The sequence below is a fragment of the Dipodomys merriami genome, unplaced genomic scaffold (genome assembly GCF_024711535.1).
Source record: "Dipodomys merriami isolate MVZ:Mamm:240054 unplaced genomic scaffold, mDipMer1.0.p SCAF_11, whole genome shotgun sequence".
Taxonomy (NCBI): domain Eukaryota; kingdom Metazoa; phylum Chordata; class Mammalia; order Rodentia; family Heteromyidae; genus Dipodomys; species Dipodomys merriami.
Genome location: NW_027202382.1, coordinates 35,223,466 through 35,240,748, shown reverse-complemented (window position 1 = coordinate 35,240,748; position 17,283 = coordinate 35,223,466). Strand labels below are relative to the sequence as shown.

The window sequence follows — 17,283 nt, the reverse complement described above, 5'->3', positions numbered from 1 at the left end:
GTTGGTATGGACTTTGACCTCTGTCAGGGCGGGAACTGGGAAGCTGCTGAGATAGCTTTAAGGACAGTAGATTAGAAGAGTGTGAAAGCAAACACTGGGAGCCTTTCAGAAGGCTGCTACTATGGCCAACATGAGAACTCCTAGTGCCCTGGCAGCAATAGGGGATGAGAAGAGATGGAAGAATTGGGAGACAACAAAGGAGCTGGAATTATTGGAAGGTGATGAGCAATGCAAGTCAATAAGGCAAAGAGAGGTAGTTTAAATAACTCTCAGGTTTTTGGATTATGTAGTAAGGTTGTGTGATTCACCAAGACAGAAAATTGGAGTGGTGTAGATTTATGGACTAGGACATGGCGTGATGGAATAGCAGAGTTGAATTTTTAGTTGACTTTGGAGTGTGTGTGAGCCATTGCTGATAAAGATGGCGGGAAAGGTCAGGATTGGGGTTCGGAGCCTGAGGAATCACACAGGGTTAGTAGACCTGTCAGTAACCACTGAAGTAAGCAGAGTTCTGGTGGACCAGCAGGCGTGGGAGGCAGATCGACTTGTACTAGGAATAGCGGGAAATGAGAACAGAGATGGGGAAAGTTTTCGAGAAGACTGTGTCAGAAATAGAAGTACCACCTATGGAACGTTTGCTTTGTCCATATAGACAGTGGACCAGGGCCCAGAGGGTGTCAAGGAAACTCTGTGCCCTTGACAATCAGAAGGATCCTGTCAAGAAATATGGTCTGCTGTTGGGGAGTGACATGACACCATTATGGGAACCAGAAGTTGGGGTGATGTTTGGGAGCTATTTAAAAGGTCAGCCTGAGAAGATGCAATGAAAGGGCGTGCGTGCGTGCGTGCGTGCGTGCGTGCGTGCGTGTGTGTGTGTGTGTGTGAAGTGCATTCACTGTTGTGCCTTGTGTGCTTTCAGGAGGCTAAGAAGTCCCGCCTGCCGATCCTGATGAAACCAGCCCAGTCATTAGGGCATGCATATCGTTTCCTTGCCACTCAGGAGGTGGTGGCCAAACTTCAGGGCCAGATCATGGAGCTTCAGGGTGAGCTGAAGGAGTGTAAAACACATAATAAGCAGCTTCATCACAAGTTAATTCTGGTGGAGGCCCTGATGGAGGGGAAGCCAGCACCTGACCAAATGCTGCTGAACGGTAAGCATAGGAAAAATACCTTCTCCGCCATGAGACGAGCAGCCGCACAGAACTGCCTGAAATGTCAGCCTTGTTGTTTAGAACTGCAGTACGTTTGAGTATAAATTTCATGAATTGCAGTGATTAATCTTCACTCTTGACAAATGCACAATGGAGGAACACAATAGGGAAAATGAAGCTGCAGTTTTCTTTCCATTCTGGAGTCTGGGTAAATGGTACCTATAGTGCCCTCAGCGCTCTGGGAGCCTTGTGCCCTCCCCAGGAGCTGTATCTGGTGTCCAACTGGGCAGGCTTTAGTGTCCAGGCTTTGTGGAACCTCAGAACGTGATATTTGAGGTATGCAAGGGAGATGCTCTTGGTAGAATTCCCCAGAATGTTAGGCCCCAAACCTGTCTTCCTCTAGAAGGGAACCACGTCAGCATCCCCTGTGAATCAGCTACCTCTGCTCTCTAGGGGCTGTGTAGATGAGGATATCTTGGGTTGAAACCTGGTGGTGCAGTGAGAATTCAGAGACCTGGGGGGAGGCAATGATGTTACCCGACTATGACCCACCAAACCTGTGAGAGGCTGGAGAATGCAGGGTGCCCTCTTCCAGATGGAGTAGCCACCGCCTTGCCAGGAGCATTCCACATTACCACACCCATGAAAATACCTGTGCTGCTTTGATTTTCACCTTCTGCTCTAAGTAGGTGGCAGCAGCAGGGTGTTGAGAGCAGCAGCGGTCATCTTCATAAATTGTCCCGTGTGCCAAACACTGTTCTACGCCCTGCAAAGCCAGGAGCCCAAAGCAGACAGAAGTCTGTGTCCAGATAGTATTTTTATGTATCTGGGAAGACAATAGCATATACTATGTGAGAAAATAGGTGTGGGGAGACGCAAAGCAGAGTGATGGGCAGGGGAGGGAGGGATGGTGGGAAGGTTTGCTAGTGCACATGATGTGGAGAGGTTTGAACCTCTGTGACAGGTGTCATCTGGATGGAAATGGGAGGCAATGAGCACACTAGTCATCTGGGGAAAAAGGAACAGGGCAAAGGCTCTGATGTGGCTTTGAATATGAGAAGTAGGATAGATTGGAAGGTGCTGAATCATATGACTGGTATTGAGGGAGGTAAAGGAGAGATGGTGAGGGCAGGGACGGAGGCACCAGGCAGGCCTTTATAGGCCATCCTGTATAAAATTGGACACTGGTGGAGGTTTGAGTAGTAGAGCAACATGATCTGACATAAGCCTTATAGCAAGAATTGATAGAGTACTGTCTGTGTTTCAAATTCAGCTTTTCACCTGTTTTTCCTGTTCAAAAGGAAATGTACTCATTACCTGCCTCATATAACTAACTGTAACTCCTCTATATATCACCTTTACAATAACATTTTAAAACTGTTTTATTGGGACACAGCCGCACTCATGTGGTAGAGATCATATGGCCTGCAAAGCCTAAAGTACTTATTATTTGGATCTTTGAGAAAAGTAGGCTGACTTCCATTTTAAAGGATCGCTTCTAATGTGAACCACTGGAAGGATGGAGTTGTGCACTGAATGGGGAAGATTGTAAGCCAGGTCAGGCCAGGCCAGGCCAGCCTGGGGGTAACGATAGATGTCTGGTTTTGGATGGTTGAGATGCCTGTTGTCCAGCCTAGTGGAGATACTGGGTAGGTAGTTGGAGATTGGTGAACCTAGAGTCAAGGAAAGTGATATGGGCTGAGACGGAAACTGAGGAAAGGCAACATACCACTGACACTGAAGCTATGTAGCTCAGAACTCCAGGTAAATGAACTGGGCTTTCTGGAGGTTAGAGGTTGGACTGCAATGGGGCAGCCATCTCAGAAGCTGAGCCAAGAACACTGGCTATGCCAGATATTGTTAGTAACACACATAAGACAAGGACTGAGGATCAGCTTAGCCATTAAGGGAGCTGTTTCAGGTGCCAGACAGAGAGTAGAGGAGAGAAGTTGGAGATCACAAAGACTGACACCTCTGGGGAATTGTACTGTTGTGAGACACAGAGAGTCAGGGCAGTCAGGAGCCAAAATGGCTCTGAGGAATGGTGGCTGTAGCAAGGTTAGGCTGCTGGTAGTGTAGTGTAGCAGCCTCAGCTGCAAAATTGGTGTTTCTAGGAAGACAGAATGATGTGAAGAGACAGTGTGGAGCAGCGGGATGTGGCAGGTACGGCCTCTTTGGTGATGCTCTCGGGGAGACAGTCCCCTCAGGGGACAGTTGGGTTCTCCTAAAATGAGGCCAATGGTCAGAGAGAAGCTTGGCAGTCTTAAAGGTGGCCAGTGAAAGGGAGAGTCCTGGAGAGGAGATGGTGTCAGAATAGATCACTAGGTCACTCAGGGATTGATGGTGACCTTGCAGCCCTGGATTTCTTGTGACAGTCATAAAAGGAGGACTTTGCACTTGTTGAGCCCTATCATACACACTCAGAATCAAATAGAATCAAATAGATCAAATAGAATCCTCCCAATCCTTCTCCAAAACAATAATTGTCCCCATCTGAAGTTCAGGTAGCACCTTCGAGAGAAAGTGATCCAATGAGTCATGGTACTAGCTTCCAGGGCCCTGTGTAAACCAGCCTGCCCATTTTCTAAGCATTGGTGAAGCCTAACCCTAGCATGTGGTACTCTGGTATAAACTCTGTGCACTAGAGCCCAAGATAGCTTCCATTAATTGTAGGTTCTGTCTTGGGTTTCTTGTACTTGAGGTTTCAAACTGAGTTGGCTTTTATCAAAATTGCCTCTACTGTACCTACTGTCAATCTGTTCTTCCGTTCATCTAGGCATCATATTCAGTAAATATTCCCCAAGTAGCCACTGTATCTCCATCTTAGGCACTGGATATAGGAGAGAGAGAGAGAGAGAGCTTTCTGTCTGGATGGGGGTGGGGACAGTTCAGCCAACCAAATCAGTACAAAGAGTTAAGAGTGGGGTGGAGGGAGGGACTTCAGAATGACAGCCCAGGAGGGGCCCTAGCACATGTCCAGGCCTGTCATCTGCACTGTGCCCCGCCTCCTCTTCTGCGGAGGCACGAGGCTGTCTCTGCCGGGTGCTGCCCTGTGGTTGCCAGGAAGACCCAGGGGCTCCTCTTGCTTGGGAAAGTGGGCACATGTCGATGGAATGGAATTCCTTTTCTCACTCAGTTTTTTGAGAGTCTGGATTTAAACCATTTCAGACAAGCTGCAGTATATTTATGCTTTTTATGTTCTGTTATGGCAGCTCGATAGATTAATTTTATCTTATAAATTGCATTTTGCCTCCCCAGTGTTTTTATTTTCCCTGTTGTATCTTTGTGTTCTTCTCAGATGCTTGGCTAAGTTTCAAGCCTATGGTTTTATTTTTCTTTCTCTTTGCCAGTGCCTGCAGCTCAGCCCCTCGTGGAAGCAGCCTCCCAAGACAGCCCAGGCAAGCACGAAGGAACTAAAAGCTCACCCTCAGCCCAGAGAGACAAGGAGGCAGATGATGACCAGCACACCAACCTTGAGACCGGTCAGAACTCAGCTTCTTTGTGTGTCCAACAGCTGCCTGGTGCCCGGCGCTGTGTAGGGTGACATGTCAAAATTCTTAGTAGATCTAACAGCAGCCCTCCTGGATCATCATTCCCATTCCCACCTGTCATATGGGGAAGATGAGGATCTAAAGCATGACTGACCAGGGTCACCCAGCTGCTAAGGAGGCAGAAGAGTCAAGGCAAAGCAGGGTACCAGATAGAGCTGATCATTCCATTTGTCTGACCCTTCCGGCAGATAGTGCATGGTTCAGGGGTCCACAATGAAAAGACCCAGTGCCTGCTCTCAAGGGACCTTACACAACCACACAATGAGAACACAGGCACCACAACAACCTGATAATATCCAGTGTGGAGCAGGCTGTTACCTGCCAGGGAGAATGGGTCAGTCAGGGGAAAAGCCTCCTGCTGAGCCAAGGTTGGTGGGCTTTGCAGCTAGGTCATTGGGGATGGCACAGAGAGCTGTGAGTGAGGCTGCAGACAAGTTGTATCCCGTCCTTTTTTAATTATGAAGTATTATTAGCACGCAAATATTCACAAAGGATAATGGAGCAGCTACCATATTCCTATTCAGCCAGAATGAGCAAAGGTTTACTCTTTTTTTTTTTTTTTTAACCCTAGATCTCTTTCCCTTCATTAAAAATATAGCTGTTGTTCTCAATTTAATTCACATGAGACATCTTGGTCATCAGGAATCTTTTCTTTTTTTTTTTTTTTTATTTTGTCAGTCGTGGGGCCTGAACTCTGGGCCTGGGTGCTGTCCCTTAGCTCTTCAGCTCAAGGCTAGCGCTCTACCACTTGATCCACAGCACCACTTCTGGCTTTTTTCTTTTTGTTTATGTGATGCTGAGGAATTGAACCCAGGGCCTCATGCATGCAAGGCAAGCACTCTACCACTGAGCCATCTTCCCAGCCCGGTCATCAGGAATCTTAAATCTGCTGTGGAGTGGTCGAGGGAACATGAGTCTCTGGGGAAAGACCTGGCTAAGAGCCTTGGTCCCACTAGTGGGGCCTTTCTGAGGCCTAACAAGTATGGTGGGTGTTCTGGACTTGAGGAGAAAGTTACTATACCAGGGACCAAAACGTTTTTTAGCTGAGTTGTGGAAAGTTCTAGAACTATTTTTTTTTTTTTTTTAGCTGAGATGTGGAAGGTTCTAGGTATTGGAGTTTGAAACCACCTACCCTGTGCTTGTTAAGTAGTTGCTCTAGCACTGAGCCATACTTCTAGCCCTTTCTTGGGCTGGTTATGTTTTGAGGTGGGGGTCTCACTTCCTGCTCAGGGAATGCTCCTGGACTGCCATCCACCTATTTCAATTTTCCATGAAGCAAGGATGACAGGTGTGCAACCATGTTCAGTTGTTGGTCAAGAAGGGGTCTCATGATTGTTTTCCATTTTTTTCTGATTAACTTTAAATAGTTGTACAAAAGTGTTTTAATTCAATATGTTAGTTTATAAGTACAATGCATCTTGAACTTTTCTTGCGGGACAGGGCTGACCTTTCTGTCTCAGCCTCTTATATAGCTGGGATTGCAGGAGTGAGGAGAGCTAGTGTTATCTGGCTTGAACTTAGGTCCTGGGCACTGTCCTTGAGCCTCTTTGTGCTCAAGGCTAGCACTCTACTCCTGAGCCACAGTGCTACTTCTGATTTTTGATTGGTTAATTGGAGGAGTTTTCTACCTGGCTTTGAACCGTGAACCTCATATGTCAGCCTCTTGAGTAGTTAGAATTACAAGCATGAGCCACCGGTCCTGTTAGTTTCCTATTCTTTTAAGTACCTCTGTATCACAGAGCTGCTCTCATCTTTCTGAGTGTGCATCCAGAACTTGGCATGTGTGTTGCCAAGTTGCTGTCTAGCTGAATCTTCATTGTGTAGATCCCTACATAAGCTTTACTTTTCCTGAGGTCACTCCTGAGTTCCCCAGGATTCGAGGTCTCCTCCTTTTAGCCCCATATCATACCTTATTATTCAGTTAAGTTACTCAGTACTACCTACTCTGGGCTGGGTGCTGGGGGTGACTCCACTGCTGTCATGTCTCCAGGAGCCCCTTAGTAGCTACTAAGTGAGTGAGGGAGCTCACACAGGCATTACTGTTCTTCCTATTGAGGGTCTTCCTTTGTGGGGCAGGGGTCAGGATGTAGCATTTGGAGTGTCAGAAGTAAGCACCCAGGCTGTATTTTTTTGGGGGGGGGGACAGCGGGTAGGGACACATTAACTGTGTAAGAGAGATTCACTGTGACACTTCAAATGCATGTTTATTTACCATGTATATTCCAATCAATCCTGCCCCTTGATCACCCTCTCTTCCACCTCTTCTCCCTTCCTAAAACAATTTGAGCAGGTTCCGTGGTACTTCAACCATATTCATCCTCTTTCATCCTCGGGTGCACCCAGGCTTGGTGAAGGGCTCTGCTGCTACTCATCCTGAGCCTTTGGCAGATTCTCTAGCTCTCAAGCATTGACTTTCCCTTTTCTCACGTGGAGATTGTGGCATTGCCTCACTGGACAGTAAGCGAACAACTCTGGTGAGGTGCTAGGTGCGTGGATCGGGTCCTGGAATGTGATCATACATCCAGAGGTCCCCATGCGCTGGCAGCCTGTGACCCTACAACCCTGCCTTCTCCCACACCTTCTACACAATGCTATTGAGCGGAACAGAGGAAGCAGCTCCTTCAGAACTTTATCAAGGCCTGCGGAGCAGAGAATGCTAGTAAGGAGATTTGTTGTATTCTTGCCTTGGTGCCTGAGTCAATTCCTTGCCCCTGCTAAGTTATAAGTTTCTGTAGGGAACTTTGAGGACACTTCTGAAGTCAGAGCTACTAAGTATCGAGTGGTAGGCCAATATGCTTTTCACATGGTTAGGAGCAGAGTTCACAGTGGAACCCATCCCCTCCGGGCACTTGGGGTAGGTGGGGGGAAACATCAGAGTGACCGCAGTCACTTGTCTTTGCCTCATGGGTACCTAATGAAAGTTACCAGAACCAATCTTTAGTGAATACTGCTTCTTCCATGATCTACAGATGAAATTCCACTATAATAAGGTTGTCACTAAAGCGGTTTCCTTATTTTGTGGACAGCTTAGTGGAACAAAGGGAACAAAGCCTTGTTGGGAAATCTTCCCTCTTGTACTTCTTCTCTCTTATGCTCTCTCACCCGGTGCCTTCTTTATCGCGGCTCTACACCGGACACCGGGGCAGCAGGCGGAGGGTGACCCAGTTTCTACTCTCAAGGACCACACAGACCAGTGAGCCTGACAGGTTGCTTCCTCGGGAACGCCTCCTTTAGGTCATGTGGTAGCTAAAACTGACTTTGAGATGTTTGCCCTGTGAACAGAGGGACAAGAGTGGATAAGGACTGGGTTTGTGAACTAGAAATCGAACTATGCCTATGCTTGTGTTTTCTCTCTGAGAGACCTCCAGGTCCTCTGGTCCAGCCACGGTGCCTTTTCCTGGGCCAGTGAGGAGTGTCTTCTCCCATCTTTTTTTGGCTTGAAACGAAAAAGCAGAGCTTTGATGAGCAGTTCTCCTGCTGCTCGTCCTAGGCCATGGGGAGAGCTCCTGCTCCAGAAGCCTCGACCTTCTGTCAAATGTGGATTCTGATGATGCCTCACTGGGTTGCTGTACACCAACGACATTGGTGGGGTGCTGTGGAAAAGACACAGCAGCAGACATTGTTCCACATGGTCCCCACAAGTGAGCATAAGTAAGCCCAGCCTCACAGCCTGACAGTGGTCATTCACTGTAAGGAGTCTCATCTGCCTAACTGAGGTCATGCAGCTACTAAGTGGCAGAGCCAGTGTTGGAAGCTGGGGATGTTGCCTTTTAAATCTAGTGTTTTCCTACTATACATACTAGGCTGCCTCTTAAATATTCAATCACCTCCTTATGTGGAGCTGAGCTTTCCCTGGGTAGCGGCAGTTAAGGACGGAAGCTGTGGAGTCAAGCCTCATTGTCACCATATTAAGCATCTTTCTTCATTTCCATGCAGGGTCAGCTGAGGCTTCAGGGTTAGCAAGTTATTTGCTTAAGTCTGCAGCCAGCAAGTGGCAGGGCTAGATGTGACCTGTTGCTCTTTGGTCCAAAGCTCTATACTCTTGCTGTGCTCTCTGTCTCCCATACAAGCTGGCTGCATCTCTGAGGACGGAGGCTTGACTTAAGGAAAGGTGAACAGAGTGGGAGTCAGTGAGTCAGCTAATGAAGAGGACACGATGGCCTGTAGATGGGGAAATGGGAGGCCCTCCTGTCGAGGGTGTGTGGAATGCTTGCTCTTCAATGCTCTGTCATGAGCCTTCTGCGTTTCTCAGAGCATCACTGACTTCTGATCTGTGCTGGCACGGATGTGTTCCAGGCACTGAGGACATGAGGATGGAAGGCCACATCCCTGCTCTAAAAGGACTTGCAGTCTGGTGCTTGGGAGAGGCATCCATGTAATTAATTGCTGCTATGTCAACTGCAGCCCCTCCAGTAACATCAGGCATGCAGTGTGTGGGGTGTGTTAATGTGTCTGTAACATGCTATGGGAACACAGAGAGGAGGGACTTGCATAGTTTGGGAGTGGACCCCTAGAAGGAGGAGAATTAGATCTAGATGTTGAAGGATGAGTAGGAGTTCAAAGAGTGGGATAGAATAGAGGGCCTAAGATATTCTAGGCAGAAGGTACAGTTCCTATGAAGGCATGAAGCTACATGGCATTTGTAGATGTCCTAGGAACTCCCCATGGTTGGTGCCAGAATGCTTCTGGATAGGTCCTTGGAATCAGATTATGGTGCATCTCAAGTTGAAAGTGGGGATAATTGGTGATTTTTAGATGTGTAGCTGGTTTATGATTGTTAAATTCACTCATGAGGACATTTGTTATGAGAAAAACCATGTATTGAGAGGCAAGATGGTATATTAATCAGCTTTCTGTTGTTGTGACAAAGTGCCTGGGAGAATCAACTTAAAAGAAGGAAAGCTTTATTTTGGTGTCAGACATTTCAGGTCATGGCTACCTGGTTCTGGTTTTGGACCTGTAATCAGGCAGAATGTCGTGGTAGGGAGCGTGTGGTGCAGTAAAGTTATTCACCTCATGGTGGCCAGGATGCAAAGTGGGGTGGCGAGGTCCCATATCACCTTTAAGGGCATGTCCCCAGTGGCCTCACTTTCTCCCACTAGTCCCTGTCTCTGAGAGAGTCCACCCATTCTAGTACACAGCAGGCGAACACCTAGTCTTCAAAACGTGGTCCTATGGGGAACATACGAGATTCAAACAAGCCACAACGGAGCGGTACACTGGAGAGCATTGACTGGGCGGTGGCTGAGACAAAGGCTGGGAGACACTGATATCAATATATTTGATTTTCCAGATTCTGAAATTTATTCACCTGATGACCTGGCTGTGTTGCCAACACATAAAGAGAACTCTGAAGATTTTCTGGACCCAACTTCTGCAGCCACTTGCTTGGATTCGAAGAGTCAGCTTTCCGTTAAAGTCAGTGTGTCTGAGTCTGATCCATCTGGGGACCTCGACATTTCACATGACACAGAATACTTAAAACAGAAAATCTGTGACTTGGAAACTGAGCTGGAGGGCTACCGGAATTTCCTGTTCCAGCTTCAAAAGCACTCCCAATGCAGTGAGGCCATTATCACAGTTCTGTGTGGGACAGAAGGGGCCCAAGATGGCTTGAACAAACCCAAGGGCAGTACTGATGAAGAAGAGATGACCTTTTCAAGTTTGCACCAAGTACGATACGTGAAACACATGAAAATCCTCCGCCCACTCACCCCCGAGATGATTGATAGCAGGATGTTAGAAAGCCTCAGACAACAGCTGGTGAAGCAGGAGTATGAGCTGCAGAAGGAGCAGAATTTGAACTTGGAACTTTTCAGTGAAATCCATAACCTGCAGAATAAGTTCCGAGATCTTTCACCTGCCAGGTACCTTCTACCTCTAGCTGCTTCCCCTGTTTAAGCCTGCAGTCCTGTTGGGTTGCTGCTAGCCTGGAACCTGAGAGCTAGGAGAGCATGATGCTCTGTGGTAGCAGAGTGTCCTGGGAAGGGATTTGGCCTATGGTTAAGAAGCCAGGCCCGGTGGGGAAGTGAAATGTGATGCTACAAAACATGCGCTGCACACATGAGCCTCAGCTAGGAGTAGTTTGTCCTCTCAAACTGGCAGGCAGGTTTTGTCCTCCTTAGGTTGGGGACTAGCGGAAAGGTTTTATACCAGTCACTTGGTGAATTACAGTGCTTTAGCTGAACTGCGGGGCTTGTTCTCACTCTGCTAGTGGCTTTTGTCTCCCTGTGGCACTAAACTGATGTCCTAGGCAGGTTGGGAGGCATATTAATGTTTTCCATATCTTTACCCTTTAAGGTCATCTTAGAGAAATAAGCTTGTGTCGAAAGAGAAGAATTCTTAGGTCATGAAGATAATGTTTTATGGGTATAAATATGTACAGTTTTGCCTCATGAGATATGGCAAAAACCACGATCATTTAGAAAGTTGACCTTCATCCGTCACTAATTTGAGACAACATATTGTTCTGAGTTGTCAGCAGCCAGAGTGAATTTTTCAAGACTTTCCCAAGCAGCGATAATAAAGGAAGCTTGTGTTCACGGAAGAGCTATTGTGTCAGCCCCTGGTTTAAGAACATTTCTTTTCCTTTTCTTCTTCCCTTCCTTTTCCCTTCTCCTCTGTCTTCCCGTATTCCTCTTCTTCCTTCTGTCCTCCTCCTTTCTTCTTGCCCTGTATACCAGGCTGTCCTCAAACTCAAAGATCCTCCTCCCTCCCCAGCCTCCTGAGTGCTGGAATGACAGGTGAGCACCACCATGCCCATCAAGGAACTGTCCTTACTTGATCCTAACAAGCACCTGGTAGACTAGAAAAGGAATCCTTACTCAGGTTGCTGTGACCTGTCTGTGAATGTTCACAGAGCTGTAAGAGATGTTGATAGGGTTCATGGCACAATATCCCCCTCCCCCCAATAACCAACTTTCTCCTCTTCCATGGAGTCAGTGCCCACCTCCTACGCCAGTGCTCATTCTCGGCACTGAAGGTGCTTGCCTGGCCCTCATGCTGTTGTTTGTGAAAGGGGGAACTGAAGAACAGGTGTCCACCTGGCCACTCTCCCTTAGCTTTGTTTGTCTTGGTGCCTGCTACTGCTTATGGGCCCATGTAGGGAAAAGTATGGAAAGACAGTGAGGAGCTTGAAGAGCTTTAAAGTCAGTTTGTGAACCCTAAACCTTCACCTAATTACCTTGACAACCAGTTTACTTTCCTATATTAGAAGTGGGCATTCATTCATTTGTTGATGTTAGGAGGGTAGACAATTTTATGCCATTTACTTCATGTCGTGTGGCCCTGGACATGAAGTAAATGGCTACAAATTCTGTTCCTCACTGGCCAGTCCCCTTTCCCTGCCTTACTCTTTCTTATACTTCGTGAGAATTTTTGAGGGTCTCTGCCCCTGGAGCACATGTTCCTACAATTCAAAATAGTGTTTTTGAAGAATGTATGGAAACTAATTGTTCTCTTGCGTCCTTGCCAATCTAGACTTTAATTGGGGGCTTTATAAGGTTAAAAATATTGCAGAAGAATATCTGTTCTAACATTCGCTGGCTGTTTGAACTCAAAGAGGGAGTGACCTTGTACAGTTTCAATTTTTCTAAAAGTATATATACTTGTACAGCTGCAGGCTTTAAAAAAATCGTGCTCTGTCATTTTTCCAATTAGTGTTAAGGTCACAAAAATTCAATTCTAAAATGGTACAAGCATTTTCTTTCCCCTCCTTTTATCAGATATGATTCATTAGTTCAGTCCCAAGCCAGGGAGCTCTCCCTTCAGCGGCAGCAGATTAAGGATAGCCATGACATCTGTGTCATTTACCGTCAACACATGAGCACCATGATCAAGGCGTTTGAGGAGCTGCTGCAGGCTAGCGACGTGGATGCCTGTGTGGCCGAGGGCTTCCAGGAGCAGCTGAATCAGTGCGCCGAGCTGCTGCAGCGGCTGGAGAAGCTTCTCCTCCACGGTGAGTTGGGGGAAGAGCCCTAGACATGCCAGTGTTGAGTCCTTGGCCTTGCTTGGAGGTCTTTGGTCCTCTTGCACATTTCACCTCTGCCAGGCAGAGGCAACTACAGAGCCATACTCGCTGCTGCCTCCACCCTGTGCCCCTGGCCTGCAGTTTCCAAGCTGGGGCCTATTGGGGCAAGGGGTAGTAGAGGGACAGTAGAGGCATAGTAATAAAGCCAGCCAGGAAAAGTCACTTGTTCTTCCAAATTTGTGAGTAGATCTGTGTGTGTGCGTGCGCGCGCGCATGTGCACGTGCACATGCATGCGTGTATAAACTCGTGTTTGGAATGTTGACAACAAAAAAAATCCCAAACAAGCAAAACTTGCATATCAGTGTAAAAATACATTCAGGAGTTAGAAGTAGCCAGAAGAAGGATGAAAAACAACAACAACAAACTTTTACTCTGTAGCAGGTATTTAAATAATATTATTGCACTAAATTTTTAAAAGATTTTCAAGACTGTAACAAAGAGCTTCATCAGTGGTTAGCATTTTGCTCTTTTATCATTCTGTCTTTTTTCTCTCTATGCACATCATCATCATCATCATCATCATCATCATCATCATCATCATCATCATCATCAATCATCATCATCATCATCTTTCTGAGCCCCTTAGAGGGTGGACTGATCATATCTTATCCCTTTTCCCCTAGCTACTTTGGTTTGTAGTTCTTCAAATCCAAGACATTCTCTTTTATACCCATGATACCAACATCTAAGTCAGAAGCAGTGCTATCTAGTTTACTGTTATATATAGTTTAAATTCAGATATTTTTATAATCAATTCAGTCCTATCTTCATGACAGGTTTATTCCTGATCCACCATCTAGTATCCATGTTACTTTTTACGTTTAATTTTTATTTTACTGGTGCTTGGGGTAGAACCCAGGGCCCGGCAATTGCTAGGCAAATGCTCTACCACTGAGCCACATGAGTCACAGCTACAGCCAGACCTCCTCCTCTCCACAGAGCGCTCCCCTTACCTTCCGTTGTTGTATCTCCTTGATTTCCTTTATTCTGGAGTCCTTCCTCACCATTTGTCTTTCATGATATTAACATACTTAATAAGTCCACACTCTCCCTCACTCTGAAATTACCTGTTATTCCTGTGGATTAGATTAGATTAGGCACTTGTGTGACAGTGCTATGGGATAGTTTTGTTCTCAGGATATCACGTTGAGGAGGCTCACAGTATTGGCCTGTCCTACTTGCAGTGATGCTAGCTGTGATGGCTAAGGTGTTGCCTGTCAGGTTTCTCTGTGTAAATTATATTTCCCTGTGTAGCTAATCAATTATTAGCTGGGGAACTTTGTAATTCGGTAAATCGTGTACTCCTCTCCACACTTTACCGTCCATTGATGATTCTTGCTTGTCACATGTCACTGTGGTTTTCTCCTAACACCCGCCATTTCTTCTCTCCTCATTACTAAAGGGCAGCTAGTAGAGGATGCATCCTACCCCAACTATTATTTAAAATTTGTTATTGTCAATATAGCCCTGCAGATTATTTTGTTCAATGGAATATTTTCCATCCTGTCATTCATACAGATGTTGAAATTGCTTCAGACTCAGTAAGTCATCACCCTTCTCCCGTCTCCCATCTTTTTAGGAGTGCTTCCAAACCGTGAAGTTCTTGGACTCTCCCTTTCTCCAAGTCACTATTTCACTCTGCTTTCTTCTCACTCATCTTTTCTAAATAAGGTAGTTTTCATCTTATTTTTTGTATGTTTTTTATTGTAAAAATACTGTACAGAAGGGTTACAGTTACATGAGCAAGGTAATGAGTATGTTTCTTATCGAGCATTGTTGCCTCCTCCTTTGTTTTTCCCCTACCATCCCTTCCCTCCCACCCCCACAGCTTACCCCCCCCCCCTTTTCAGCATAGTGTCTTGTACATCTCATTGTTACAGTGGGTCAACCTGGATCTCTGTTTCAGAATTTTGTTTTTTCCCTTCCCCTCCCCGAATTAGAGGAGTGTATATACAAGATGCAGGGAAATACTGGGTGGTCAGTAGCGCTGTATCTTCCAGGCCCAGGACAGTTCCCTCTCTCTCTTTTCTTCCGTCATTCCCTACCCTGATCCTGACTGTTAGAGGCTTGATGGATACCGCCTCTGGCACCACCAGCCCCTCCCTCACCCTACATCCTTGATTTGTTTTTTAGTCAACTGACTTTGACAAGTCCAAGGACACCCCATTTCCACTTTCCTATGGGTCCAGAGATAGGACAGCTCAAGTATAGGAGACCACACAAATGTAGAGTTTTATTTTCTTCTGCAAAAGGCAGAAAAGTCCCAGTGCCCTCTCTCTAACTCACTTCATAGAGAATGAATGGTAAGTGGAGCTGAGTAAAGAGGTCTGGCTCTTGATTTATGGAGTGAGATTTTCATAAAGTAGTTATATATTTGAGACAGTTGAATGGCCCAAGTTCTTAACATTTTAAGCACAGACTTTAAAAAATCAGTGTAAGACATCCCATGTTTACTGTGGAGTAACAGATAAGCAAATATAATTGTATCATTTACACAGCAATGCATGAACACCCTGGAGTGTGTATGCTCAGACTTTAAAATGCCTATGTGTTTTTTTATAAGGAAAGAGAACTATGTGTAATTTCCTTTGTTCAGTTGTAGATAATATTAATATGCATTTGAATGCTTACTGGTTCAAAGCATTCTTTTATCTTATGTATCATCACATTTTGGCCATTCTCTACTGGATGGACATGTAGTTTGGGCTTTTATTTATTTATTTTTTATTATTTTATTTTTTTGTGAACATACTGTACAGAGGGGTTACAATTACATGGGAAGTTTGGGCTTTTATAAAGAACATGCTATAGAAATCTTTGTGTGTACATCTTTGCTATTTTTTTCATAGTATTTAATTGGTAGAGTGGATGATTCTGTGGTTTCTTAGTGATTGTAAGGGGTAGGGCTGAGATTTCTCCGTCAGTTAAACTAGGGCTTTTACTAGGGGTTTGGAACTCTGTAGGACTTTGAGTATGCGCATTTTTCTGGGTGTCAGGGCCCATAAACTCCAGATTCCTTAAGAGGGCTAAGACTCAGAGAGGATGAGGAACTGGTGTTGCACAGGTTTTCCATGTACTCATTCACAGTGCATCCCCAGGCAGTTGCCTAATGAGAAAGGCATTATTTTGTCTTGGGATAACTTGGCGTAATGTCCTAGGGTGAGCTCAGGTAGACGGTGAGACAGACTCTTAGTGAGCTCCATGGTGCCAGAGTTTGGCATGAGAAGAAAAGACAGCTGACACTCCCTTGTTGACAGAAATAAGCCCCCAAACATTCTTTCCTTCTCAAGGAAATTTACAGTGTTCCTTTTCTAGAAACATTGATAATGAAGATGTTGGAGGAAATGAAGGCTGGCTTTCACTGAGTATTTGCTATATGCCAGGCATTGTTTTCAAGCGACTAAGAAATATTATGGTTTACCCTCATTTCATATGAGGAAAACAGAGGTGAATTCACTTACTCAAGGTCACACAGGAAGCGTCAGGATCTGAATGGACCCTAGGAAGTTTCCTCCCATAGACTGGCCTTCTAACCACCATATGACTGTTGCATCATGCCCTATTCAGTTGGTACACTGACCAAAGGTTTCTGAGACCCAAGCATGGCACACTGTTCAGTCCCTTTCCTGTTAAGGTCATCTTCTACTTGTAGAAAACTTGCCAGCCCCACTTAAGATTGTATTGGTCGCCCTGAGTGGAAGCAAGAGCTGGTTCTTCTTCACCTCTAGGTTATTTGTAGCTTACTCGTGGTCTTCATTCTGGCCTTGGGATGGAAGCACCCACAGGGTGGTAAGATGGGAAGGCCTTTCGAATCAGAGACCCCAGTATTACCCATTAAGGGTTGTATTTACTCTGTGGGTATAGTGGTTCCTATCTTAACGGAGTTGTTTTAAGGCTCACAGGAGACTGTGTCCCTGTTAAAGTGTTTGTGTTCTTATTGGCAAAATAATGGGAGCTCAAGAGGTGATCACAATGATAGTGAAGTATGTTAGAGTAGTGGTCCAGGCTATCAGATCAGATGGAGGATTTTCACTCCTCATTACCCTAGAATCTACCTTCATCAGGCCCCTTAGCTTCTTTTTACCTTTATGAAGCAGCCCTTCCTGCCTCAGATATTCAATTGATCAAAGGTTTCTGAGGCCCAAGCATGGCACAGTGCTCCAAAGAAGGCACAGTGTTACATGCCTATAATCCCAGCACTTGGGAGACTGAAGCAGGAGGACTGTGAGTTAGAGGCCAGCCTGGTTATACAGCAAGACTGTGTCTCAAAACAGAGATTCAGCTCTGTTCTACCATCTCAGAAATTTCCTCATCCCTAGGCTGGATTACGCTTGTCACCTCTGTATTCCCTCCCACAGTTTCCATGTGAACGCATTGAGCAGGAAGCTGTCATTCATCCCTGTGTTCTCCATGGCCCATGGCTAGCCAGGCACCTGGGAGGAGCCCTGCACATATTCATCACCAGCTCCTAGGGGGCCAGGAAGGAAACATGGCGGGGGGGGGGGGGGAGGCTGCAGAGATGTAGGACTATGGGATTTGAGCTGAGCCTGA

The 17,283-nt window shown here is 46.0% G+C and overlaps 1 protein-coding gene across 7 annotated transcripts in view; it reads left to right on the top strand.

The window, feature by feature from the left end:
- Window positions 1-17,283, top strand: part of Cdk5rap2 (CDK5 regulatory subunit associated protein 2) — a 178,326-nt gene that overhangs the window by 124,906 nt on the left and 36,137 nt on the right. For 4 of the 7 annotated variants that reach the window (XR_011369981.1, XM_070012584.1, XM_070012573.1 and 1 more), the window contains exons 22-26: window positions 920-1,151; window positions 4,502-4,633; window positions 9,996-10,569; window positions 11,386-11,445; window positions 12,427-12,659. Coding sequence is in view for 6 of the 7 variants with exons in the window: in XM_070012584.1 (XP_069868685.1) it covers window positions 920-1,151; window positions 4,502-4,633; window positions 9,996-10,569; window positions 11,386-11,445; window positions 12,427-12,659 (1,231 nt within the window). In the remaining variant the exon portion in view is untranslated. The remainder of the gene's footprint in view (window positions 1-919; window positions 1,152-4,501; window positions 4,634-9,995; window positions 10,570-11,385; window positions 11,446-12,426; window positions 12,660-17,283) is intronic. The other 3 variants (XM_070012605.1, XM_070012600.1, XM_070012618.1) reach the window with 1 other exon arrangement.